This window comes from Vidua chalybeata, chromosome 3 (assembly GCF_026979565.1).
Source record: "Vidua chalybeata isolate OUT-0048 chromosome 3, bVidCha1 merged haplotype, whole genome shotgun sequence".
Taxonomy (NCBI): domain Eukaryota; kingdom Metazoa; phylum Chordata; class Aves; order Passeriformes; family Viduidae; genus Vidua; species Vidua chalybeata.
The window spans coordinates 54486359-54514253 of NC_071532.1; the positions used below are offsets into that span (position 1 = coordinate 54486359).

General features: G+C 40.8%; 1 protein-coding gene across 1 annotated transcript in view; it reads left to right on the forward strand.

Moving 5' to 3' along the window:
* The first annotated feature begins 11367 nt into the window (after positions 1–11367).
* Positions 11368–27895, forward strand: part of CNKSR3 (CNKSR family member 3) — a 54616-nt gene continuing 38088 nt past the window's right edge. The window contains exon 1 of the mRNA XM_053938899.1: positions 11368–11514. Coding sequence (XP_053794874.1) covers positions 11463–11514 — 52 coding nt within the window. The 5' untranslated portion in view covers positions 11368–11462. The remainder of the gene's footprint in view (positions 11515–27895) is intronic.

Sequence of the window (27895 nt, forward strand, 5' to 3'; positions counted from 1 at the left end):
ATGAAAAATAGCCCCAAACTACAGTTATTAGAGAGTTTTGTTTACTCAGCAGAGGAATACAGTATTACTAAAACAGGGAGCTTTTTGTTTGGTTTGGGTTTTTTTGTTTGTTAGTTGATGTTGTTCACCTGCACTTTTTGTTCCTGCAGCTACAGCATTTGGAAAAGCTACCTGTTGTAAATGGCATTCATGGAAAAAGTACACAGACTGACAAAGAGATGAGAATGCCTTACCTGTTTATGTTTCTGAAATATTTTGTATAGAAAACTAAATATTAAGAGTAAAATGTCTGCTTGAGACTTATAAATTTTGTAAATGTTCTCAAATGCAATGTTAAGAATTGTTCATGCAAGTTGTGCCAGCTGTTTAATGGTTAAAGACTTTACCTTCACATTGAAGCAGCAGTGAAGACAACATATAAGGGAGGAACTTGCAGTTAGGAGCAGCATAATATATAATCTAAAGACAGACTGGAAAATTTGCCTGCTAATGGAGAAACTGCTGATGAAGGTTTCAGGATGTTTAGCACTTAGTTCCCAACACTACACTACGCTTACAGAAATCATGGATTTAGGGATAAATCATCAGTCATCAGTACTTTCTGCTTGGTCTTCTTTTAATTTAAAGTCATGGATCCACATTTTCAGGATTGTTTGTTCACTTTAAGTTAGCTAAATTCATTAATCAACAATGTTTCACATTAGAGAGATTTTATGTAAAACGTTATTAAGACACCTCTTATTTACATTAGCCATTTTTATTTCTGTTTGTGGGGTCGCATCTCCTTACATCTCATATTAATGATACTACTGGGGTTTGAGCTTCTTGACTTAAAATGGTAGACTCAACTAAGATAAACTCGTCTTTGGAATTCTAACAAAAGCATCTATTTGATGACTTACCAGGAAATGGCAATATTTTTTCACATAATATGATATTTTCCCTTACATGAGTCATCTCAGTTTAACTCACAGAATTAAGGTTTGATTCCACAAAGCACTTAAACACCAGTGCTGTTTTAAACATATGAGTAGTGGTACTGTTTCAAAAATAGCTCCATCTGTCATGCCCCCTAATTTGCAAATTCTGAAAGGCCTTGTTGAATCAGCAGCTTCAGTAAAATTGGCAGATTTGTGTCTGGATCACAATTAGTTTTCTTGTTTTCTTTTTTTTTTTTTTTTTTTTTTTAATAGCATAGGTCTTCAAAACAAGAAGACCTGAGGGAAAAATCCATGATTTAACTCACAGTAAACAGAAAGTATAGTCATAAACAGTCAAATATACAGTACTGTGAAACTCTGTCTATCAGTAGATGATTACACACAGAGGTAGAAAAAGACTCAAGCCTCACCAAGCAAGTAGCCCATTTCTAAACCTATTTTGCTCAAAAACATTCAGCAGCCTTAACCACAGATTGAGATACCAAACATATAATAGTGCAATAAAACCAGAGCAATTGGTCACAATAAAGCTAGAATTTTGTCAAAAGATAGTAAAATATTGCTATATAAAAGAATTTTTCAGTGCAGTAACACTGAATGAAAAGGGAGTCACGAAGCCTTTGGGATATGTATTTTATTTTTCCATTGAAACTGGCTCCTTTCAGAACACAGACAAAGGACACACATGGCTGCCTAGCTCTTCCCTACTTTTTCAGGGAGAAAGGTTTCTGTTGATTGCTTTCATGTGCAGTATACATGATCGCCTTTTTGAGAAGAGGTTCACATTTTGATGCAAGCAGTGCAGAGGAAATTGCCAGGGGTCCGAAGGAGGCAGGCTTCATATAAACCTGCTCTAGGCAGTGAATTCAGAATCCATTCACGTTAGTGTCAATTAGGCCTTTATAGGGCAAATCCTGACCACAAAAAGGGTCAGTGAGTGGAGAGCTGCTCCTGTGGCTTTCACAGCTGGAATCTACCCCAGAAAGCTGATGGGAATCCTACATGGAAATATGCCCTTTCCACTTCTGGTGTTTAATTCTTATAGTATCTTTTTTGGCTGTGGTTAAAATTGCATCTGATTTGGTCCCATGGAACCTGAAGGTCTTCACCTCTGAGATTTCTGCCCACTTTTTCTGTTTTCAACCATGGAGGGCAAAACAAACAATATAAGAGCTTACAGGAACACTGGCTTCTCCCTCTTCTTGCACAAATTTTTATCAAAATCTCTTTAGTCATTCCTCGAAACCATCAGAAAATGTCCCAAATCAAGTTGTAAATTAAAAGACAAGTATTTCAAGAACACTGGAAGGTCTTAAGTGAATAAATCTTGCTAATGGTAGACAGGAACTTCGCATATAAACCAATGGAGGAGGATTTCATTCCACTCCCTTCCCAACAGAGCACATTTGCATTCTGGTGATCTCTCCTCCTGACTTCAGAAAGGGAGGGAAGCCATGAAGAAAGGCTGATCATTAGTAAGTTCTGTCTTCCTCTTGTACTTCTTTTGAATACTGATGTTCAGATGCTCACATGGGATTTGATATTAAAACAAGCGTCTCCCAGTGGCTGTGCCAATTCCCTTCTGCTTTGTTGTAGAGGTACATCATTTAGGGAAGACAAAAGCAGAGGTCCTTACAAATAATTGTCTGCACACAGCAGAGCTGCTGTGCTTTGGCCAGGCTGTGTAGGGAAAACAGCTTTGACATGAGTCTGTGCCAAAGGCCACTGCTGCTAATGTGCTCAGCACCCCACACCTTTCTGTGCTTTGCTCAGTTAGAGTTTTTGGTCTCTATATCTTCTCATGACCATGAAAAATAGATAGTTTCATAAACTAAACCAAAATCAAAATTAAGAAACATAGGCCCCAAACAAGTATGTTGCAAATACATCTCTGTGTGGTAGGGATGTATAATTGAGAGCCAAACAAGGATTCTGAGCTCCCAACAGATCCTTGTATTGCTGTTTCTCTTTCAAGGAGCATGTGAGAGGTGCCAACCTTCCAACAAAACACTAAATATTTAAAAGCAACAACTCCACTCATCTGGTGGTTGGGTTTGAAGAACAAACATCAGCCCATTGTCTGGTTTCTGCCGTCATCTTGTACACACAGAAAGCCAAAGACTCCAAATAATTTTGTGGCCTCAGGCATCAACAACAAACAGTGTATATTTGATGTATTGGCCTAATTCCTGTCCACTGAATATGCTGTTTTGCAGCTGTTGACATGACTTTTTTTTTTCTTTTTTCTTTTTTTTTTCTTTTTGTTTTGCTTTGTTCTGGTTTGGTTTTTTCCCTACATTCAAGCCTTTATATGCTCTGGGATGTATTTTTTTTACCTTTCTTAAGTTTTCCTTCTTCATGTTTAGGATGCTGTTACTGAGGAAGAGGTGACCAAAGTGCTCTTTTACTAAAAGCATGATTCTTGCAGAAACTTGATATTCCAGTCTGATAAACTTCTTGCCTGTTGCTACACTTTCTAATTAAATTATCCAACGTTGAGGAAAAACTCCTGAAAGTGGTGGTGGGAAGAAACATAATTACCCATGCAGTGGAGACAAAGAATATTTATTCAATGCAGTTTCTGAAGCTTTTTGCCAGACTTCTGCTATGAAAATTATTGTTCAGAAGGGAGGCTGTAAACCTGTTTTTGAAGATCAGTGTGTTTCAAAAAGGACTATTGTACTTCAGATAATTGTTTTAACCTTTCTCATATGATTTATAAGGTCTTCCAACACTTATGGTACCAACGTTTGTTTGTGACTTTTATTGCTCTCAGAGCAGTCATTAATTCAAAGGACAGACCTAGTCTTTGGTCTCTGCAAAGCCATATTTTCAGGGGATTAAATGACCACTTTTTCCTCTCCATTCCTCAGAGCTTCTCTTCCCTGCGGCTTCACTTTGCATCCCAAGCTCAACACAACCAATGAGTCAACTTGTTACAGAAGCAAGAATAACATACAATCCAAGGAAGTATTATGCATAATGTAGTAATTTATTAAAGGAAAAAGCTTCTGATGAATGTGCAGGAAATATTTCAATGCTGCTCATCAAAGAAAGGAATGACAGGTATACACTTCTCCGCAATGATGATAAAAAAGCTGTAATTTTTCAAGCAAATTGTTGAGTGTGATTTATCATTTCATTTTCAAGCTGTGTTTTATAATAACGGTATTTGCCAGTACCAACAGCCCTTGCTCTCAGGGCAAGGGCCACAGAGGTGTGAGCTTTCTCCTCAGATTGCACAGACAACACGTGAGGAAAGCTGGCCACATAAAGGGTATAAACCACAAAATCTAAAAAGCTTTGGAAGAACTAGCTGAGCCTGTCTGTTAAGAATTATTGCTAGGGCTGGACTAGGGGGTAAAACCTACACCTGTACACAGCCCCAGGAAGCAAATTGAAATCCTGTGGGGCAGAGAGAGGAGCTGAACTGAGATGTCCCACAGCCTGCGGCTTACCCAGGTGGTGGATAAAGCCCCAGTGTTTTCACCCAGCTGGTTTGATCAGACCTACTCTGAATATTCCTATTATTTCAGGATCCCCACATGCCACAGAGGAGTGAACAAAGTTAGCACCTGAACCCAGAAGAACCCTTGGTCCAAAAATAGTCATTTCTATGTAGAGCTGAGACTGAACCAAGGGCCTGGGCAGATGTGTGACAAGACAGCTGTGGCAGTAGTTCAAAAATCGTGTTTTATGATATTATTGATTTTCCTCATACCCCTGCTCTATTTCTTAGGGCAGACCCTCAGCCAGAGATCCTCCCTTTGCAAGGGAGTACATGGAATTATTTTTGGAATCTCCTCAGGTACTCCAGTGGACAGTCAGAGGTGAGGCTATTAGCAGCTGCAGGATGGTTGTGGACTTTGAACCCAAAGATATCCTTAAATTCCCTTAATATAAAAAGATTTAGGCACGTTCCTCTCACTGAATTTAACAGAATTACTCTCATCCCTAATCATAAAGAATTTCAGGATCAGTCTTAGTCTTGTATGAGCTGGGCTGTGACAGAGCAAGGCTTTGAATGTCTTTCTTTTGAAATGGTGTTGAGCTGTCTTAACCACAAGACCACAGGTATTTTGAGAGACTGCTCATTAATGTTTGCAGCATGTTTGAAGATCTGAAGATTTGAGAATTCTACAGAAGATACTACAGTAATAGTTGGCTTTCTAGCTTTCTAGAGAAACTGTTGCTTAAGTTACTGGAGATCTTAATTCCTGATTAGGTGGATTTCTACAATAACCTGTTTTGATACTGCTGCCAATTCTACTTAAAAGCTTTAAATATATGACAATTAGTGAAAAAAATTAAAAAACCCAACCTTCTTCTCTGATTTTAGGTATTATATTTAAAGCTAAATAGCTATTCAAATGAATTTTTTGAATTCCTATTACTCTTTTTGCCTTCCAAAAAATAACTTCCATTTGTAATAAAAGCTCTAGCAGGAAGAGTTAATGCACCTTTCTTACATTTCAGAATCTGCAGATAAATTCAGGCTATTAAGAAAAATGGGTGAATTAAAATACTTGTATATCTAACTTCCTTTAAAAAGGAGGAGCAAGAAGACTGCAGAAGTGAGCAAAAAATGTTCTTGTCAAGGTCACATAGCTTTTTAAAAGAAATGTTTCTAGGTCGTGGTTCTACTGTTGCATGCGCACATTTAGCCAGCCTGGCCTTAAATCCCTTTGGCTGTTTTCTGATGTCTGAAGATTTAAGTAAAAGGGGGAGGAAGAGTTAGTGTGATTTAGGCAGAATACAGGCTTCTTGAATCAAGGTCTTAAAATACAAATATAGAATATTCCTACATGCTCCATATAGGAATAACTCTAGTTTTCCTTCCATAAATTCGTCTCTCTTAGACCTTACTTTGTGCAGGTTTCCAGGCAAGTATGGCCCAGGCTGTGTGGACAGTACCACTCATATATGAGAGGTGGTCTTCTCTGCCTTGGCCCACAGGTATCCCTTCAGCAGGAGGAGGTTTCCACCATCTGTGTGTGGCTTTGGGGGTGGTGGGGACATCCTGTCTGCCCCAGCACCCCTTTTTCTCCTGCACCAGCTGCCTGTTGCACCCTCATTCCTCACACTTCCTCAGCCCAAAGCAGTGTGGTGTTTGAAGGGAGCTGAATGGTACCTCAGCCCCCTTCTCTGGTCCAGAGCCAGGAACTCAGCTGTGCACATCTGCTTCAACTGCACTGCACCACATCTTGCTCCCTCCACCCCTCCAGGCACCAGGCAGGATTGTGTCCCGCTCTGCTTCTGTGTGCCTGTGATAAATGACTGCTGGACAAACATCCACAGCTGGTGGGGCAGATGCTGCTCCTGGTAATTTTGCAAAGTGGTTTCCCTGCTCTAGCAGCATAAATGTCTCCTTCCTAGTGCTAAGCTCCCAGAAGCTTTGTTTGTTTTCCATTTGGGAACATAAATCTTCCGCAGCCAATCAAACTCACTGAAGAAGTATGCTCAAGAAAAATCTTTCCTCTTGCGTGCCTTTTGGGCAGGGAAATGAAAACCAGATAAAATAATTTCTCTATTTCTCTATACAAAAATGCTCTCATTTGACTTTAAGTGTCACTTTATGCATTGATATTCATGAGTTTTGTAATTTTCCACAAATCACTTTTGTGCTTTTTTTACCTGAGAGTTGGATAGTTTCATAGCCAGGTAAAGGGACCTAAGGTAGACCAAAATAAATTTATAACCTAATTTCTAATCATTATAAAATACATTTTTAATACATTTATATTTTGCAAAACAGGTTTGTGATCCTCTTCTTAAACATGCTACCTTAGCAGAAGGTGCAGTGGAGGAAATTATTTCTATGCAAGGATTTGAGATCTGCTTAATAAAACCACCTAGGGAATTAAAAACGCCAGTATATGGCAAATCAGGTATTATATCTGCTTTCTTGAAGGAAAAAAATATACTTGTATATTTCAGGAGAAGACCTTTCTCCTTACAGCCTACGTCAGTTTTGTGGAGAGTCATCAGTGTACAGATACACACATATATTTATATGCATACATATATATATACAACTATAGCAGCAGGCAGTGGCAACTTTCACCCAACTAGGAACTTTGTGTAGCTAGTTTTAAAGCTGAATGGAAGATAACAAGGACAATTCAAATACAGAACTCCTATCCTTAGGAAATAAGTAGTGCAGAAACTTTATTATGGGCAAAAAAAATAAATCTGATAGATCCATTATAAATACAGCCATATATGTAGGTCTTCCTAACCTAACTTTGGTTACTGATAAACCAGGCATAACCTTGTATTCAAAACACCACTGGGCAGACCTATTTCTCTCATCAGGCTACACCAAGATCTCCCACATTCTCATGTATAGGAGAGATACATCATTAACAGTACTGGTATCAAAGTGAGAAATAGGATGTTGATTCTTATGCAACAACAGTTTCCCACTAGTATGAGCATTTTAATTACATACTCCTAGAACCAAACTCAGGTCTGAACTTGACTCACTCTGACTCAGTTAAATTACCTGTTGCAATTTCCAAAAGAACTTGAATACCCACTGACCTTACCGGGAAGTTCTCAGTTCCAGTTACGTTGGGAAAAATTTTCTTCTTGTGCAAAAAGTCCTACTGACTTCTGTGGCCTGTGTGTGTGATTAAGGTAATGCTTAAAAAGTTAAATCCTAATTTTTGTTTTTTTTTTTTTGTAGTGACAGTATTTGAGGTGATCTCTGAAGCATTATGACTAATAAAAGGTTAGGGATGAGCACCTAACTGCTCATCTATGGATTGCCAATAGAGGCAAACAGTGGATTTTCTACCCATATACTTGTTTTTGTTTTGCACACTTTAAATTTGTCAATTTTCACAGCTTTCAGCTACGAATATGAAACAATTAAATCTTGAGCCTTTCATGAATAATGTAATTAAAATGTAATGTAATGTAAAACTTGCTTAGACAGTGCTTTGCCAAACATAAACATCCCTTCCCCTCAAAACTACAAACTGCAATATGCTGATGCCCCTAAAAAATTGATCCTGTAAGAAAATTACCTTTTTGTGGCCCTGAACAAAACCCACACTTTTTGAACGTGGTATGCGACTTTTGGCTAAGCAGTTGTTTATTCATCCCCCTAGAGATGAGTTGCAGCAGTTACCTCTCTTAGAGAAAGGAGCTGCTGTCCATGCAAACCTGCACAGCACCAAGGGATGTGAGGCATAGCTCTGGTGGTGGTAGTAAGTCTGGCAACAGACAGACGGTGATGCAGCAGCCAGGGGACAAAAGCAGCAATGTGATGTGAAGAGATCACCTGGTCCAAACTCACTTAACTCTCAACTGTTCAAGGCATTTTGGTGTGTTCTGTCTGTTTCAGCAGGTATCTATTGCCTCTCACTCTCATGCTAGTTAAAAACTTGAATGTCATCCTTGTTGTCCACTTTGGTTACTTTGTCAAGCATGTGACCATCTATATGTCAAAAAAAAAATCGGGTCCAGGCAGGTAACCTGGTAGGTCACAGATCTGGAATGGAAAATTAAGGCCTAAGAGGCAGGGTCAACCAGACTGTGTTTAGAAAAAATTATAAATGCACTGTTAAGCCAGAGTACCGCCAATACAGCTGATGAAATGATGCTAAGCTTTTGCAATTATCCAAATACTCTTTTTTTTCTTGAAAGGATAATTTATTCCCACGGACTTTCTGTTACAAAGAGTCATCTGCCCTATTCTTGCTGATCAGCTGCCAGGAGAGAAACCTGAAGGTGACAAATACTGTGTACCTTCTTCTGCCATCTTGACAGGATGTGGCTGTGACTTTAGACAAAAGACTCTTTTGTCTTTCCTCTGGTGATGGGAATGATGGGAGGGTGCATATTGCTGTGCCTAAGACTGTGAAACCAAGAACATGGTCCATACTAAGCTCTGTGTTGTCGGGCAAACTGGCCTGAGAGCCCTTTGAAAACCTGACCTGCAAGAGGAAATAAAAAGGAAGAAAACAAAACAGGGAATCAGCAAACAATTGGTCTGAATCATCTTCTCAAATCAAATCACTTTTACCACTGGAAAATGGTAATTAAAAAAACCCCATGCATTTCTGGAGAGCTGGTAGCCAGGTCCTCAGCAGAGCAATGAATTCCATGCAAGGCTGCAAGCAGAGAAAAGGAATAGACATCTTTCCTAATAGTTGATACTGGCTAAAAACTCATAAACTAACCTACAGAGCATCTGAAGACATTCAAAGCAGAAGTGTCATTTTTTTTAATATGGCATTGCTAGAAATTGGACAGAGTTGTTTGGGTTTTTTAAAATTATTATTTCTTTTGGCAGTGATTTTTTTTTAACAAAAACACCTAATTCTATAGACAGACCTTCTAATTGCATCGTGCCAGTGGACTACTAGGTAATCTCATCTCAAATAAAGATCAGATTATGGTGATGCAATCATGAGAAAGATCAACTCAAAGGCAGCTGCAATCTGGGCTTGAAAAGAGTAGCATGGGTAAGCAATGTGGCTAGGATCCCTTTGAGAAGCAGGAGACACGCTGCCTTCCCCTCTCAGCCCCATTTCATTTGTCCAGAGCGGGCTGTAAAGCAGCTGATGTTGGGGGACATAATGTAGTAAAAGAACAGAAAGTCACTGCAATGTTATCCTGCTTAAAAAAATGAATGAATAGATTTGTCACTTCGAAAATGACCCAAAATACTAAGTATTAATAATCGATTTGTTGGATTGGCAATCTGCTAGCAAGTGACCATCTCTGCATGCCTTCCTCACAAAATATGGTGCTCATCTGACCCAAATCAGGCAGAGGGACTGGCACAAGACCTGTGACAGAGAAAGACGACAGCAGATGAGTGTTCCAAACACCAAGGGTGAGAGACATTTGCTATCCTGCCTGCAACCTAGGGAAGCATCTGTGTAGTTAAAACAAGTGCTGTTACATTAACCCATGTGAAACCATTAGCAGGGCACATAGCAAGGTCCATCTGTTTACTCAGGCCTCTGTGAGGGGGGAGAACTGCTGTTTTACCGTTTTTAAAGCATGAATGGCACATGATTCAATAGGGAATCAGGAAACTTTTGGTTGTTGCACTAATATTAAAGCTGTGAGGAATTGCATTTTAGTCTTTCAGATAGGCGGAGAGGTTAACTGACAGCTGTTCTATTTCACAAACTAGAAAACAAATAGAGAAATCAGCTAAAACGAGTTAACCTTATAATAAAGAACTAAAAATATACCTTCAATCACCATGTAACAAAAAAAACGAACAAATTATACTTTTTAGGTGTACATGCACACCCCCTTTCTTTTCAACTACTGGTTCCCCAAACTAGAACTAGAATTAAAACTCCTCCTGATTCCAATAGAAGTCTGCAGCAGTGCGTGCCAGAAGGCAGCTGTTTGTGCCGCGGTGGGAAAGCTGGGCACTGCACAGCTGGGTGCTGCACAGCCCTGCACGGAACTGACGACCCTGTCCCAAAGAGCTTACATTTCAACTGTGTGACTGGGGATAACAGATGGGTCGAGATGGGAGACGAAGAAAACAGTGGGATACTGGACAGTCTCAAATCCCAGCTGCTTACCCACTCCATAATGTTGCCAAGTTAAAATTTCACAGTCTTATTGTCACAGCAGAGTTTACACTGTTTCTTCCTCATTGAGGAAGAGGAGCAGTGGAACATATGTGCATGCTACAAAAGGGCGTCAGGCTGCAATTTGCTGCTGAACCAGATAGTATTGTGATAGACACAATAAAAACTCCTGCTTTCTTCATGTTTCCTTGTGGCATGGAAAGGTGTTTGCAAGGCCGAGTTACGTGCTCAGTGCTAGGTAATGGCAGAAGCCGGTATGCTGGGCACACAGTCCTGGAGGTCAGCCCTTTAACCTCTGAGAAGAGACTGACATTCACTAGGCTTCCACGGGCTTCGGGAGGCGGCCAGGACCCAAGCGACACATTTCCCGTGAGGAATGCGAGTCTGAGGTGTAGCTGACGGCTTAATGCAGCCCCCAAGAGAAGGCAGGAAAATAAAAGTAAACTCTTCTGGTGAAACAGCCTCCACCACCCAAGGACGCTTTTAGGCGAGGGATTCAGAAACAAAAACCCCAAATGCCCATACGGGGACAAGCGTGGTTCAAGGCACTCTGCAGTTGCTGCTAGAATTGCCCCAAGGCTGTGACTCACATTGAGCCACCACCGAAGAAGGGTGCAGCGCCTGGCCGCCGCTCCACCCCATGGCCCGCCCGCCGCTCCCGGGGAAGGATGCCGGGCGACTCCCGAATCGCCGTCTCTCCGGACCTGTCGGAGCGGGAACCCCAGGAACTTTTTTCTCGGCACTTTCCCAAGCACGAGGCCCGGGCGGGACACGGCACCTGGGGGCGGAGCGGCAGCGGGGCGGGCCAGGCCGTGGCCGGCGGGAGGAGCCGGGCCGGGGAGGGGGCGGCCCGGAGCGGCGCTGCCGGGATGGGAGCGTGAGAGGGGGCGAGTCCGCGGCCGGAGGAGCTGCGGTCTGAGCGGGGGCTGGTGCCGGCGGGCTCGGACCCGCCATGGAGCCGGTGACCAAGTGGAGCCCGAAGCAAGTGGTGGACTGGACTAAGGGTAAGAGAGAGCCGGCCCTGCCGTCTGGACGCCGGGGGAACTTTCGGCGGCGCGCCGGGGGTGCCCCGCCGCGGCTCCTCTGCCCGCCGGGGCGGCTGGGGGCAGCGCGGCCTTTGCCAGCGCCGGCTCCGGCCGAGCCCCGGGACTCCCTGGCGTGTGCTCGGGAGCTGGCGGCTTCCCGCACCCTCCTGCCGGCGCTCCTCCGCGCCTGCTGGTGCCTGCTTCGCCTTGCGGGCTTTTCGGTGTTGTTTTGGTTTTTTTTTTTCTTTTTCTGACACTGGGAAAGAGAAAGTTTTGCAGCGTGATTGGCTGACTCGAGGTCCGTGTGTATATATATATATATATGGATATATAGATATATTGATATATGTATACATATATGTATCTGCAGTGGGGTCTCTACCCATGCCAACGGCTCGGTCCCTTCTCCCTGTGTTCATCCTGGCCAGCCTGCTTACATGGAGAGGGGGGTTACCGTGCGCCTTCAGGCAGGTAGGATCGTGGAATCAGAGTAGTTCAGGTCGGAAAAGTCCCGCGAAAGTTAACTCAGCTTCTCAAGCGAAAGCCATTGACGGTTCGAAAAAACTTCAGGTTTGTAAGTTAAGCAAGAAGTTTTTAAACTAGCTCAACTAAGCAAGAACTCTTTATCCTGTTCAGATGGGACTGAAGCGCTGGGCTGTCGCTCGGAGAGGTGAATAGCGGCCACTTCGTCCGCCAGTCTGTCCGTCCATCCCTCCCACCCCTCATCTCTCGGGTGTGTGCTTGTGTCTCTCCCTCTCCCGCCGGCAAAACCATCCTCCTCTGCTTCGAGGTTTGTTGGCAGTGCCGACACAGCAGCGAAAGCCTCGGCGGGACCGCGGTGTGCAGCCCGCCTGCCCCTGCGCCCAGCCCCGGGGGGCTCCGGGGGCGGCATGGCTGCGGGCGCCCCGCTCCTGCCCGGGCATTTCGGCAGCGCTGGGTGTTACCGGGGCTTTCTCCGAGGGCAGGTTCAACCTCGTGTTGTCATACTCCGTTTGGACCCTGCGAGTGCTTTCCGAATGCTTGACCGGGGTGTCGCAGTTCCCGCTCCACAGGGAATGAATCAAAAGGGAAGTGGAGCTCTGAGTTAGGTGAGGGATTTATGGCTTCTGGAGCGTACGTTTCTTTTTTCTTGCGGCATTAGGTTTTAGTGTGATCCTCTTTGGTTACATAAAGTATTTTCGCAGGCTTAGCTGGAGTTTAATTTGATGAGAAGTTAGGAATGTTTTGAGAGGTGAAAGTTTGGCCGGGTTAGAAGCGGCGTTCGCTCGCAGCAGCCATTACTGCCGTGTCTCACTCAGGACCATAGCGCTGGTCGGACTGCGTGCCTGTGGTCAGCGCTTGGCAGCAGCGCGGCTCCAAACTGAGGCAAATTTGGAAAGCAGACTCATGTTTTCAGACGGCGAGAGATGGATACTCCCAGCCCTCCTGAGCGTGAACATGTGCCTGAAGGGGCCGCTGCCAGTGAGGGACTGTCCAAGCAGCCTTTGTGAGGAGAGGATTCCACACAAACGTGCTGTGAAGTTATGCGTTAACATATAAATAACTTCCCCAGCAAGTTCTCTTTTTTTTATGCTTGGTATTGGTTTAAACAGGAGTGCATTGTTCCAATGAAATAAGCCTTTTGCCTTGGCATGTGGGATATTTATATAAAGCTTTTCCCTCATTGTGTTTTTTTCTCTTGGGTGCTGAAAGTTTGTTACCTTGCCAGATTAAAGAGTAAACCTGCTAATCATTTTAAAAGCCTTTATTATTCTTAAGCATTCTTGGCTTTCTTTCTTGCATAATTTATTTTACTTGCAGGTTCCTTGAACAGGTAACTCTTCAGCTGGACTCTCAATTAGTGTTATGCAGAATAATTTGAGGGCTGGCTGTAGTTAGGAGGTGGATCTTCTGACTAATGCAAACACGTGTACTTTGAAATGTAAAGGAATAAATTAAAGACTGTAGGTGACTTTTGTTTGTGCTGTTGTTTTTCAGTTTCTAGGTAAGCGTTGGACTTGTTTAGTACACAGAGTCATTTTATGTCACTCCCTGCATGACAAGACTGTAATAAAGAAATGACATGTGGAAAATTTTTCTTTATGGTTATACTTTCATCTCTGCACATGAAAATAGACGCTTTAATAGCTGGCTAACAGCCTTATTAACACAATGTCTCATAGTTTATTTTCAATCTGAAATAGTTATTTGCTGTGTAGTTCAGAACCGCTGGGTTTCATGTTTGACCAAGACCAGTTTAATTTTACCTTATGAATGTTGCATTTAATTCTCAAGGTTAGTTTTTATGAACAAGTTATTGGAGAGAAGCTTAGGCTCTTTGTTTTCTTGCACGTGCCTTCTGTGAGAAGTGATGCCATGATCTTAACTGAACTGATTGAACTCTGGGAAAAATTATTTGGCTGGTGATATCTGCTGCCAGTAGTTAGTGCTGTGGTGCCGTGGATATGTATTTTAGGAGCATGATGTGAAAAACTGCTGGGAGATGCCAGCTCTCAGTGGGGAGATTGGTTTTGCAGATAATGATTCTTACTTATCACACCATGATAAAAAAGATCTTGGCAAAATGTAGAGAATGGTGGAAATAAGTGGTCTGACTCGGTCCATATTAATGTTCAATGTGAAACTGAGACTATTTGTCCAGGAACATTTCCCCTTCTCCCCTCCCCCCATATCAAACTTTGATAGATTAAAATTTTTTTTATAACTTTTCCAAACCAAAAGGAATAATGGAAACTTACTTACCCTTTTCCATGAAACAAGCCCCTAAAACAAAATCCCAAAGTAGGCTCTATGACCACTGCTGGACAGTTTATTTGCTCTTGGCCAACTTAATTTTTTTTTTTTCTTTTTGTTGCTTTTAAGTAACTTTTTTTAACAATCTAACTCTTGTTCTAAAGAGTTTCTCTCTGAGATTTTGAGATGTCCTTGTATTTACCAGTCTTTGGTATATACTGTAAGAAGCATTTATCTAGCATTTAAAAAGGAACCTATCAAGAAGTAGTAAGCTAAACATAAATATTTTTAGATATTTGTAGTCAAGTTTTAAATAAAAAGGGCTCTGTTCATTGTTACCAACAACAGCTGATACAAAACACAGTTGCTTGTCTTCTCCTGCTAATTCAGACTAGAATGCTGCTATTTTTTGTGAACAAGGGTGTTTTTTCTGGCACAGGGCACTGTACTGGCAATAGCAGACTATGCAGCTAATAAGAGCTGGTCTAGTTAAACTGAAACTGCGGACGAAGACTTATGCTTTTATTGCTAGCAATTTTCTTTGTATGTGAAGCATTTCTCAAGCTTTGACCAAGGATGTGATAACTTCTTTGCTACTGCATCAATGCTTGAAAACTGTCTGATATTTTTTCTATAAGCATCACATTGATTTCTGTCTGAAAGAAGTGATGGTGTAGTTTAAGGTTTCTTTTACAGCACAATGAATTCAGATAGTATTTAGGGGCCATATTCAGCCATGAAAAGGTATGCATTTTCCTAGGATGCTGTGTTGATTTACTTGTGTCTGGGCTGGCATGGAGTTTGTGCTCTTTGAACAATATTGTCTACACTGTTTCCTAACTCTGCTGAGAAGATGTGCTTGGGGTTTGTTTCTCTAGGTTGTTTTGAGTTGATCCTTGTGGTGGTACAGACTAACATCTGGATAATTTTGTAGTTGACCTGTGATCTTGCTTTTGTGCAGTGTAAGATGCTTGGAGGCTCAAAGTCCTCACCTGTAGATCACAGCACTCTCTTGTGTGCCTGAATTTCTTGAGAGTTCCTCAAGAGGTATTCCTAGAGTTATTCAGCTTCTTGCAGGGCAGGTGGGTGGCCACAGAAGTTGGAGTACATGTGCAGTACACTGTATAAAAGTGGCTTAATTTTATTGGCATAATGACAATTGATGGTATGGTGAAACTTTTTCTGGTCTCAGAAGCCCCTGGCTACTGTAAACCCCTCAGCTAAGGTCATTCCTCAAAAGATGTGAGGAAGAGGAAAGTAGGGTTTGTCATAGAGCTCCTGTGTGAGAAATGTCACTGTAGTCTTAGAGACATTGCTGTGCCTCCTTTGTTTGCTGTAGCCTGATCTGTCTCTTCCCCGTTTCCCCAGGCTTCACATGCTTGTGTGAGTTGTGACTTCAAGCAAAATTTTACACAGTAAAGACAGTTTGACGTGCTTGTGGTTAGACGTCTGTGTTGTTGTGAGGCTCCATTACGGTCTGGCCTTTGTCACTGGAGCTGTAGACTCAGCTGGCTGGGGATCACGCATCTACTTTGGGCTTGTTATTGCACTCCAGGTTCAGTTATTCCCTTTCTCAGTAGTTCATGGACATTACTTATTCCTGCATATGTCATGAAATACTCAGATTTCCATTCCTGGTAAAGCTGTTGGGCAGCTACATTTATAGGTATGTCTGGGAGAAGAAGGAGAAATATGCTAATTTATTAATAGTTAGCAATTAATAATGAGTGCCTGGTGTTCTTTATTTAGAGCTATCTTGCTTATCCAGGGAGATTTCAACAAGGTCAGTCATGTTAACTGTGTATGCTGGGAGCTGCAAACTAGAGCTGGATTTTAGAAGAAATTATGGGTGATGCTTAGCACTGGAGTTATTTTTTTGCTTTTCTTTTTAGGCACTCTCAAGTGAGTGCCATTGTGTTCAAGTTACTTGGGAAAATCCAACACTCTGAAACCCCCTTATTTTGTAAGACAGGAGTATTTTGCTTTCAGTGAGGAATAGCAGGAAGAGTTGCCCATGCTTGGGATACAGAACAATCTCTTTCCTCTTTTCTAACCTTTTCTTGGTTACCTAAAAAATACTTTGTATGAGTATTCATTAATTAGATCAGAGAATGGTATTGAATAACCGCTCTTTGCACATCCAAGCTTGGCCATAATGTTTTACTAGCAAAAGGTGGAATATATTAAATGCATCTATTTATATTTATTTGTGGGCTGAAACAAAGTAAAAACTTGCACAACGAGTTTGTACTACTGCAGTCTTGAAGTTATTCATGTGTTCTTGCTAAGATTGAGTGAATACATACGAAAACATAAATTAAAGTTAGCCTCTGTGTTCTTGTGTTTAGATCACGTTTTTATGACTTTTTCTGTGTTGCACTTTCTTGAGTTGCTTGTTAGTTGTGATTTTTTTTTTCCCTTGATCTTTTTGTATTCACAGTCAGCTCTGTTTATTTGCCATTAAATTGCTGTTCAAACTATAACCAAACATCAGAAAGTCTAAAAGTTGAATACTGTCCACAAAATGTCTGGAAAAGCAATTTTTTAAGACCTAAAAATCACAAGAGGCATTAATGGAAAGTTGATTGTACCTTCATAGAATGTAGTGACACTGCCTAGTTAAAGGTGCAGAAATTGGTTACTGTGCAGGATGCTTTTCTCAGTCTTTCTTTAAAACTTGAGGGTCATGAAGTAATTTTTATCTGTTGTTGGACACTTCTGTAGGAAAAGCCTAATTTTTGATGAAATATTGCTTGGGCTCTAGGTTTTCAGAGCTCTTGTTATGTGTGCCTTCCTTGCACTTCTTGCCTGGAACCCTGTGTATTCAGCATGCAAAATTTCTTGAACAAGAATCATGCCTCTCCTTGTTTTTACATTCATTGGCACATTGCAAGAGCTACAGGAAGACAAAGTACAGGGCATTGGATAAAAATGTATGTTGGAATTTGCCATGATGATTTGTTTTCTTTAGTAAAAGATCCCAACAAAAAGCTGTTACTCAACATGTGCTACAGGATGAATTGCAGTTATGAGTGATGCGTAAATACAGCCTATTATCAAGTACTCAAAAGTATGTGGGGGTTTTTGGGTGGTATTTGTTTGTTCCTTTTTGTCTCTTAAATCAGAATTTCTGAATTGCCTGGTTTAAGCATGGAGCTCCTTCCAGCCATGTCTAACAGATGATGACTGGTCACTACTAGGAAATTGGAGAAGAGGTGACAAGACTACTCAGTTTTTGGTTTGCCTCTTAGGACAAGATTTTCACTGATACTTCACATAGAAGGCATATTAATGAATAAGTCTAAACAGTGCCTCAGTGAAGTAAGTGAACAATGTTGATTTCCATTGTATGTTTTCCATAGAAGTGATGATACTGTTCTGAATTAGTGCTTTGTCTTTGCCTAATGGTATCACACAGTCAAGCCTTGCCTTCCTAGAGGAATGGTGTATCTGCAGTGTTTCTCCTTGCTCTGTCCTCCACACACCCTGAATAAGTCCTGTCAAAAAGGAGAAGGTAGTCAGGTACTAGAGATGGCAAGGCACATTTGAGGAGAGGAATGGAAGGGTGGACAGGAGTTAATTGAACTGGGGTCGCTATAGCAACCTCTCACATTTATGGGAATTCTTCAGGCTCCAGGTGCTTGTGGTGGTGGGGTAGCTCAAGATTTTAGTGTGTCTGTACACAGGGGTGTAGTAAGAGAAAGGAGATTCAGATAAAAATGCTGTTGACTATGAGTCTCTGGCTGATGTTAAATCTGGTATAGAGTCCTTGTGTCATTTGGGCTGTCATTACCAGAGTGGGATAACTTGGTAGTCTGAGTTTATCTTTCAGGTCCCTGGGCCATGCTTCCTTTGCATGAGGAAATTGCCTGTGGGTTTCCATATGCCTGCCTCCATCTTTTCACAGTACAAGCAGTAACATTTCACAGCGTGGAGGATCTGCAGGAGGTACACTGAATAAGTCTGATCTGTTTTGCTGGCTTTAAACATCCATTACCTATTAAAATAGATATTTATGGTATTATGAAATGTAGCTAATTTTCATCCAACATCACACGTGCTGGACAAAGCCAGGCATCTGTGTTTGATTTGGTGAGATCAGATCACTGACCTCTGTAACTCTGGTCTATCTACAGTCTTGTGTTCAGCACCTGGCTGAATTCTGTTATAATACTGTATCAGTGCTGTGTTAAAGTAGTTTCTTATATGTGCTTCTCTGTACACCCTTTTGGATGAAGAATGTTCTTTGTCACTGTAATGACAAAATATTTTTGGACTGTTTCTTAGACTAGTAGTTAGGTGTAGGTAAGCAAAGCGTATGGTATGTTTGTTGCAATCAAAGCTTTGTGGCATAAATGTGATCTTATCTTGCTCCTTGATCAAAGGAAAGAACTTAATTGGTGCTCATCAAGGGCTAAGGCTTCTGCTAAGCAAGTGTTGGTACATGCTTCTGGGTTAATCATCCTGATGTCTCTGTCTTGGGTGTACAAAATGAATGTTGCATAGGTTGCCATCCTTTTATCATTGTGTTTATTTATCTCAGTCTTGTTTTAGTGAAATGAAATTGGCTGGGTGAATGCTTTATTAAAAGCTCTGCAATAAGCCCATTTTATCGTTAAATAAGAGACTTTCTCTGGTACAGATGCTTTTCAAACCAGAAGAGAAGGAGTCAAAGTTTTGCAGGAGGCAGAACTCTATACCTGAGCAGGTATCTCAGCACTGCACTGCTGAAGTGTGTGCTTGGCCATGCAGGTGGGGAGGGAGAAGGGTTCAAAAAGGGATGAAGACTTATTTCCCCTCCTCTTCCCCCCTCCCCCCCCACCAATAGGACTTGCCCTATGTAGAGGGCTCTAAGAGGAAGTTCAGACGTGCCTGAAGAATGCGGCCTGAAAAACATGTATAGTGGATGGAGATGTGACTAGAGAGTAGTGCAGAGGAGAAGTGGGAACCTAGTGAAATACAGATACCTACTCTGATGTGAAACTTTTTTTTTCTCCTTCCCTGTCTCGTTCTAGTCACTGCTTCACTGCATTCTTTGCAAAGTGCTGGATTCTGTTTGTATTCTGTCAATTTCACCAAACAGAATTCTAAAAGCATTATGGCAAGAGTTACACTAAATAATTGTTGACATTGCTAAGGTGAGCTGTAATGGAAACTTTGGAAAAAAGAAGAGAGAAAAGATAGATATGCTATAAATTCTGTATGTTTGTAGTCTTTTTCATCAAAATTTGTAGTATGTCTCGTGGTATTTGGACTTCGTTTTTACGAGAGGGTGCAATGTTATACCTCTTGTGAAATATAATCCCTGTGTCAACATAAAAGCATTGTAGTTGCTTCCTTGTATTTCAAAACAGTTAATCTTTTCCCTTAGTTATACCTATTTCACACTATTTCAGAGAATAACATTGGATAAATAAATCTATATGTGATTGGAACAAGGCCATGGAAATCAAACCTGCCAATGAGATTTCTATATCTTGCTCATTTTGGTTTTGTCTCTTCATAGCATGTTAGGCATCACTGCATTAAAAAAAAAAAAAAAAAACCTGGTAAGAACATATTTTGCTCTGAGTTATGATTATAATTTAAAGATAATCTTGGAGGAACATTGGTGTTTGGCTGAGGATGAGTTTCATTTGTGAGGGTAAGTGTGGGTTTGATGCAGCAGTGCCAAGGCTGGAGCACTCAAATGGACTGAGGTGGGTGCTGTCCTTCCATAGCAGGAACTCACCGTCAGTGAGTGCTCTGAGAGGTGAGGGGATCTTTTTTTATGGTTGCTCTTATGATAGTTTCATGCTAATTTAATATTTGGTTCCTTACTGCTTTGGGACTAGGTGTACCAGAGTGTTGCTGACTGGTAGGATTCTGGCCAATTGTACTTTTATTCAGATTTTAAAACCTCAAGAGAAGATGACTGAAGTAGAGCCTTGAGAAACAAAGCCTCTAGGAGCTGATGAAGTGTTCTTTTGTTGCTTTATGCAATTCTTGTCTTAATTTGATATTAACACATTGTTATCACGGTGTCCCTGGTGTTACACGTTTTTTTTTATTTTATTCTATTTCATGCAATAATAATGGATAAATAAATCTGTATGTGGTTGAAATCAAACCTGCCAATATAATTTTTATATCTTGCTAGTTTTGGTTTTATCCGCTCATAACACATCTTTTTAGACCACAGCATGGTTCAAAGTTAGTTAGCATCTTTGGTGTATAAAATTATCTCTTAAAACAAGACAATTGGACAATCCCATTGGACATCACCATGGTACCAGTAGCAACAATATGTGCCAGATTTCATTGTAGTAAGATTATTACTGTCTTCTCAAGATAATGTATTTGGAGAGGAATTCCAGCTCTCAGTAGAGTCAGTCATGTGCATGTCTGGAGACTTTTGCTGAACTGCCTTTCATGGAAATGATAATTTCCAGGAATGTCAGGTTGTATGCATGCTTGCAGGTTTGCTCAAATTAACATGGCTTGGTTGCTGCAGAATACTGAATGGACTGTGTGGTTTCTAACACATGTATAATTGAGCATAATGCTCATGTAAATTTTATTGTCCAATATCATCCTCAATTTTCCAAGGGTTAAGACAGAGTTGAAATGATAATTGGAAACTTAATTATCTTTTGTGGCTTTACTGAATTGTATTTTGCTCTTTATTATTTTTCCCTGTCATTGGGTGTTCTCAAAAATGTGTTAACTTCTGAAAACTAATTTTCAGTTAAGATTTAAACTATTTTCATTCTGCCCCTTATCCCTCTATCAGCTTTGTTAGTCACATATGCACGGGCCTTCCCTTGAGATGCTTCTTGCACCTAGGAATTATATGCTGCCTGGAAGTTGCACCAAAAAAAAATGGTACTCTAACAGATTTTTACAAAAAAAAAAAAAAAAAAAAAAAAAAAAGAGCCAAACCCAATTTAGCTGTGAGAAAGAGGCAAATAGCGATCAAATTGCCTGACTTCTCAACAAATACCTAATGGTGCTTTGCTGTGGCTTAAAAGTATCAGGGAGACTTGTCTGGAGCTTCAGCAGAGGGTCACAAATATCTTGACACCACCCTACTAGGAGGGGGGAATATCTGCTCACACTCTTGCCTCTTCATCATCACAAAAAATGAGGATGTCAGATGGACTGGCTGAGGTACTTGCAGGACTCTTCCCTGCCCTCACCTGTTCTACTTTTTGTCTAGGAAGGTGGTAGGTCTCCTGGTCAGTTTAGTGATATTTTAGACTTGTCTGTGATTCAGACAGAGCCCTCAGCTTTGCCACTGATGATCTTAAGATACCTTTGGCTTTGTTGTGGTTGGGGTGTTGCATTTGAATTCTGAGGTCTCTGCTATTTTAAGGAAGTAGCATCATAGCTAGGGCTGAAAGATACAAAATAATGAAAATGGGTCAGGCAGCTAATTGTTTCAAGCAATTGCTTTTGATGTTTAAAGTGATTATAAAATTATGGAAAAGCTCAAACATTTGGTGTTCGACTGCTCAGTTTATACACCTTGTTTTTTGACCCAGTAGTGACGTGCTTTAAAATGCCTGCTGTATTTGGTACCTCAAGGCAGTATGTCTTGGTTCATGGAAGGCACTCTGAGGGCTGGGTAAAATAATGCAAGGAGTAACTTTTAAGAAGATAGAATTCCTGATGGGAATATTGCAGAGCTTTTTAAAATGAAGTAATTTATGCATCCAAGTAATGACAGCATTTCCTAGGAGAATCCAGTAGTGATTCCTGGGGATCTGTCCATGATGGAAAGGAGTATGCACCATCAGCTTCTTTCTGTTACTGTCGTGTCATTCAGCTTGTTAATGTCATTCAGCTTGTCATTCGTCAGCAGGTGCTGATGGCTGGTGATTCTCATGTGCCAGTACTTATTCCTCCCTGGTGACTGTCAGACCGGAAGGTGCTAGGCATCCGTGTTTCGTAACCGAGTAGCAGGTTGTCGTTGAAAGCTTGGCTATCTGGCAACTGCATCAGCTGTTGCCTTGCAGCAGGCTGCTCCCTGACTTGCTCATGGGTGGAACAGTAATCACAGTGTTTGCAAGGGTGCACGCACAAAGGAGAGGCAGATGTGAGTAATGGACCTTGCTGCAATCAGCCAAAACAGTTCCACATGGTGCTGTGAGAAGGCAGCCAAACCAGATTAAAGGGATCACCCCGTTTCTTCTTGGGAGACAAGAGGAAGGCAGTTTTGCAATGTTTCTTTTTGTTTCCACTGTGGGAACAGGCAACAGAGTGTTAATTGCATGAGTTCAAGAAAAGGAGCTCTTGTGACTAATGAACTACTCCTTGAGCTGCAAAAACCTCGTAACTTTTAAAAGGCAAGCTCTTAATTGTGTGGTGACTGTAGGGCGGGAGGGGTTGCTGCTTAATATTAAGCACATAAAATTATCAGACACACGAGGTTCATGTGCTAGACACACAAGTAATGTAGAGTGTACTGTTGCTGCTTTTGGAAAATGAAATAACTTTGTGCTTGACCTGTTGAAGGATAATATTTATTTTTAGGGCCAGCAAAGATCAATAATGAGTATAAAATTTATTCTTGGTGTAAAGATGTTGACTTATTTTCCTCATGGAAGGGCCATAACCTATTACAGCTGACAAGGCATGGAAGCAGTCACCTTAGGAGGCATGCTTTGAAGGGGACAGTGCTTTTGTGTTACCTGCAGTCATCATGTAAATACTGTGATTAATATTAATATTGCATGTGATTGAATTCTGTGCTCGTACTTACTTTCATTTTATTCCTTTGAAAGTGTAATTCTCTATGCTGTTATGAAGTTCTTTGCAACAATAAACCAAATGGGCAGAAGCTTGGTGGATGAGATGTATATATGGGGCTGATGGAAGCCCAGCTCCAGATAAAAGGGACTGATGCTTGATTATTGCCTCCAGGTGGGATGGGTTTTTTGTTTTTCAAGTTGAGTTTTGCTTTGCCAGGAAGTTATGCTGTGCAGTTACCTCTAAAGGCTTCCTTTGCTGGAGGATTTGGCATGGAGGTGGGTGGGGATCTGCCCTGTCCCCTCTATCCATAAGCTCTCCAGGCCTGAGCAGTTTACCATCTAGGAACAGGGATTGAGGAGCTGCTGTTAGCTCTGGCCTGCAAGTAAATACATGCTTTTGGTCTCTGTGGCTCTCATTCCAGCGTCTTTTCAGCAGGATTTGTGTGTGTGTGTGTGAGATGGGTAACAGCAGCTGAAGTTTAGTGTCTGAAGACCAAGAGGTTGATGACAGTTTTATATATCTTCAAATTGAAAACATTGGGCTAAAATAAATGTCTTTCATATTTCACATGAGTGGGATCGGATATCTAGGGAGAGAGTAACTGGGATAAGAAGACTTCTGTGTTGTGCTGTTTATTATATGCTTGTAATGTTCTCCTGTGGATTGCCTGCTTTTGAGATACTGCTACTTCTGTCAATTTGAAATAAACAGTAAGAGGAAAATAATGCAAAGAAATTTTTTGTGCTTGTTGCAGTTGAACCGGCGTGGCTGTCTAAAGGTCTGTTAAATAGCCACTTTGGGGTGAATGTCTACAATGAAAACTTTCAGTAGTTATTTCTGATCAACTTTACTCTTTTGGCTGTACTTTATTGTAGTTTCCTGCTAATGTGATCTTTCCTAGATGATATTCTGTCATGTTGGTCTTACTTGGGTAATTTGTCACTTACTTGACATAACTTATCTCTCTCCTGACTGTTTTACAACAGTTTTCAGAGGTATTTGGGCTTTTTTTTCCCCATTGTAAAGAAGATGCTTATAGATGTGACAAAAGGCAGCAAGCATTTAAAAAACAAGAATTTAATTGTTTTAGCCCTTGTATGGAGAGCCCTCATTCTTTTCCAGCTAATGGTAAACAGAAGACAGGAGTGCTTGGTGGCTTCTGTGATGACAGCTTGCAAATAAGTTGTTCACAATTTTTTGCTTATGGGTCTCTATTACTGGTGCAGAGGGCACTGCTGGAGTTGGTGGGTTTCCTGGAAGTTTTAGTAGAGGGAATGTGGGGAAGGTGTCACTCTCAGTAGCAGTTTCGGTTTGGGGATGTGAAGCCAAGTCTGCATAAACAGAGATTAATGTGTGAGATGCTTTCTTTGCTGTTCAATAACTTCTAAATATCACTAATGCCTTTAATTCAGAAAATAAACCCTCCTCTTTCTGCCTCTGCCTCCCCTTCTCTTCCCTTCCCCCACCATTCCCCACCTCGTGTGAGGACCTAATGATTAACTCGGGTGTAAATAAGGTCACTACAGTGCCTGTAAGAGAAGAATAAAGAGTGATCAAACAAGCTTCCATAAATCACCATCTTAAAAGTCCATTTCCATAAATTTAACAAATAGGGGCACTCTCTGGGGTTAAATAGATTCAATCTGGTTGCAGGTTCTGTCTTCCCTTGCAAAGTACCACACCGAAGTATTACTTCTGAACTTATGTTTGCAAGTACTTTGGGCTCAGGGAGCAATTTCTTATGGTTTGGAAGTTTGAAAAGTCAATCACTGACTGGAGATTGCTACACAGCACTGACCATGTGGCAGATTGACTTGCAGGAGTTGGATCTGAGGACTTGAAGAGGTTATTTGATCTCCTAAGGTATCTTGGAAATTAGGCTCTGAAATACGTGAGATATAGTTTGCATCCAGGAGAGAGGCTGCTAAGACAACTTGAAGTTGGTCAAAACAAACAAATAGCGCATTTAAATAAAACTTTTTTGATATTTCTAGATTGGATGTAATATCTTTTTATTAATGGGTAAACACCTGCTTCTGAGTTTTTGCACCTTACAGTTTCAAACAGCCCTTATACCCATCAGATCACATTTTTAAAAAACAACATAAATGTTAGGAATAAGTGTCCTGGCTTCTTTCAAATCAGTATTTCAGGGACCAGAAAGGCATTGAATATTTTATAGTGTTAATGAAATATAACCTAATTCTTCTTTCTACCCCATTCTTCAAGTATAATGTTAGTCACAGAGCTATACAAGATACTCAGTTTCACATGAAACCTTGTATTTACTGCTTCTCAATACTTATGTTTTTGGTACCAATTTGCCAAAAAATCTGAACACTAGGAGGATGCTTGATGTGTTTCTTTAAGCTTAATGCTATTTGAAATGTAAGTGGAGCAATAAGTAGAAGAAAAATAAGAAAATGTCTATGTGACCCTAGAAATAGCAGTTGGGGAGGGGGAGTATATTGCGGTAAAAAAATGGTGTAAAAATTATCTCAACCATTGTTTTTAGGACAGCATTTGCATCTGTATGTTTCTAGCCTGTTTTCCACCTCTTTATTGCAGCAGGGGGACAGTAGGTTATTTTTGGTGTTTCAAGTAATGTTGCAGGTTCAGCATCAGGGCCTTATTGTGAAAGATGGCATGCAATCTTCCACATATATGCATGCATGCAAGTGGGGTGCTCCCAAATGACTGAATTATGTCAGGCATTGCAAATGCAAGCCATTTATGGGATTTTCATCCCTTCTTGCATCTGTTTTGCAAATACAGAGCTCAAACCTTTAAGGGGAGGTTGTTTAATAATATCTTGGAAGAGAGGCTGTTAAGTGGTTATGTACCCCTTTCACAAATGTTATCTGATTAATTCAGCCTTATTTAAAATCCAGTTTAGAAAATCCTTCCCCTTGGTTACTATACAGCAGTAAAGTGGTTGATGTGAAATTTGGCATAACTGAAATAGAGAATAGTTGCTTTTAGGATGCAGGAGAAATATGGTGCTTACAAGGTGGATCAGCCACTGGGGTAGCACATTTTCTCCATGAATGGCTTGAGGGTTTTAGAAGGTATCTGCTAGTTTGTGCCTCTTGTAAGGGTTTCTGTTATCTACCAGTTCATGTTCTTTCAGCTATTGAATTTGTGCTGACTGATGCAAGATGGGAATTGAGTTTTTTTTTTTTAACTTGATTAATTAGTTTGGCATGAAAGCCATCCCTAATAAAAAAGGTTAACCTACAGAGAAAATGATATTTTGCTAAAAAAAAAGCTCTAAGTGTAGCCTTGTTCTTAAAATAAGAAAAACCAAACAAAAAACTCACACAAAATTGTACAGAACAAACACAAAAAAACCCCACCCAACTATATAGTTACACAGAAAAATCTCAGTATGAGGAAAATATGATTATTTGTAAGAATTCAGTGGTGCTGTGTAGACAAAGATAATAGCTAAATACATGAAAATAATGAACTGAAGGAGCACTGCTTTGAAGTGTCAGTAGGTGAAAGATAGGTGGAAATACAGGTGACTGTTCTACTGAGGTTACCTCTCTGTGAAGCAGAAACACTTCCTCTTTCAGACACCTTTGAATTTTTTACGCCTTGAAGTTTCATCTTGTGATGGTGCTGGTGTAAACTGCATGTTACTGTGAACACATTAACATTACAATTGAAATTCCAAGACTCTATAAGGGAAAGGCTCATTAAGCTGTCCATGAGTGTTCCTATGTCTGCTCTTGTGAAAATTGTTTGAATTTGATTATGAATTACTTTATAGTAATAATGAAGCTTGGTAAAGTGGAAAAGTACAATGGTAGGAAGCTGCCTTTTTGTAAGTTTAACTTCAATGTCTGCTGCTTGGAAAACTGGATTAAGAATATATGAGAGTTGGAGTGAAACCTGCCAAAGAACATGCCCTTTTGTAAGGAGTTAAATGTTTTTTTTCAAATGTTTTTTTTTGCAAGCAGTGCGACCCTATGTCCTATAGCATGCTGTGTTCCGCATTGTTCTGTCTTTTGTAGCATTCATTGTCTTTTGTCCAATGTCCTATCAATTATTAAAGAACTTTATATTCCTTTAGATCCATGGTGCCAACTAGTTCCCCCCTATTTGGCACCAGTAATTCCCCACAGCTATGCCTAAACCTGTGCCTTGCATGGTGTCATTTGCTGCTAGATGGTACACCAGTGTGCCAGGGATGGGGAATGTTGGTCCAGCCTGCCATTTGCAGTGTTTCTCTGGTGCCCTGGCATGCCTCCCAGAATATGCTCAGATACAGACAGAGCACATGATGAGACCTGCTCATCACCTGTAGTTTTCCTCCCTTTTGCTATGGGAAGGTTTTTTGGCAAGGGGCAGGTAGTATGGTGTAGGTGCAGGGAGGTTGGATCAGGACACCCCATCATGGTGGCTTCCAACTTTACCTGTTCTGTCATTCAGAGGTGAGAAAGAAGGGCACCAGGGGTGTTAGAGGAGTGAGACTGGACAATGGGAAAAATAAACTAAAGAGGTGGTCTTCAGCCATACATCATGAACTACAGACTGAGTCCAAATTCCATAATTTCCACAGCTTCTAGAATTTTTGCCTCTGGAGACTGAAACAATTTCCTATTCCTGCTATGGATTAAGCTGCAATATGTATTCCACTTGAACAATAAAACAAAATTAAATTGTTTCCCTTGAACGAAAAAAGAATCTGGTTCTTGTAATCTTGTGAATGACTCCATAGCTAACATTGGAACTATTTTATGTTCAGTGCTATTATACTTCTGTAAGCAAAATGGTAGTGTTTTAAAGACTTGTTTTGAGTAAAAATTCTTCTGTAAGATGTGTGTGTTAGAATAGTGGTATTAAAAAGAAACCACACAACAAATTCAGCATAGTTGTGTGAGCTGGA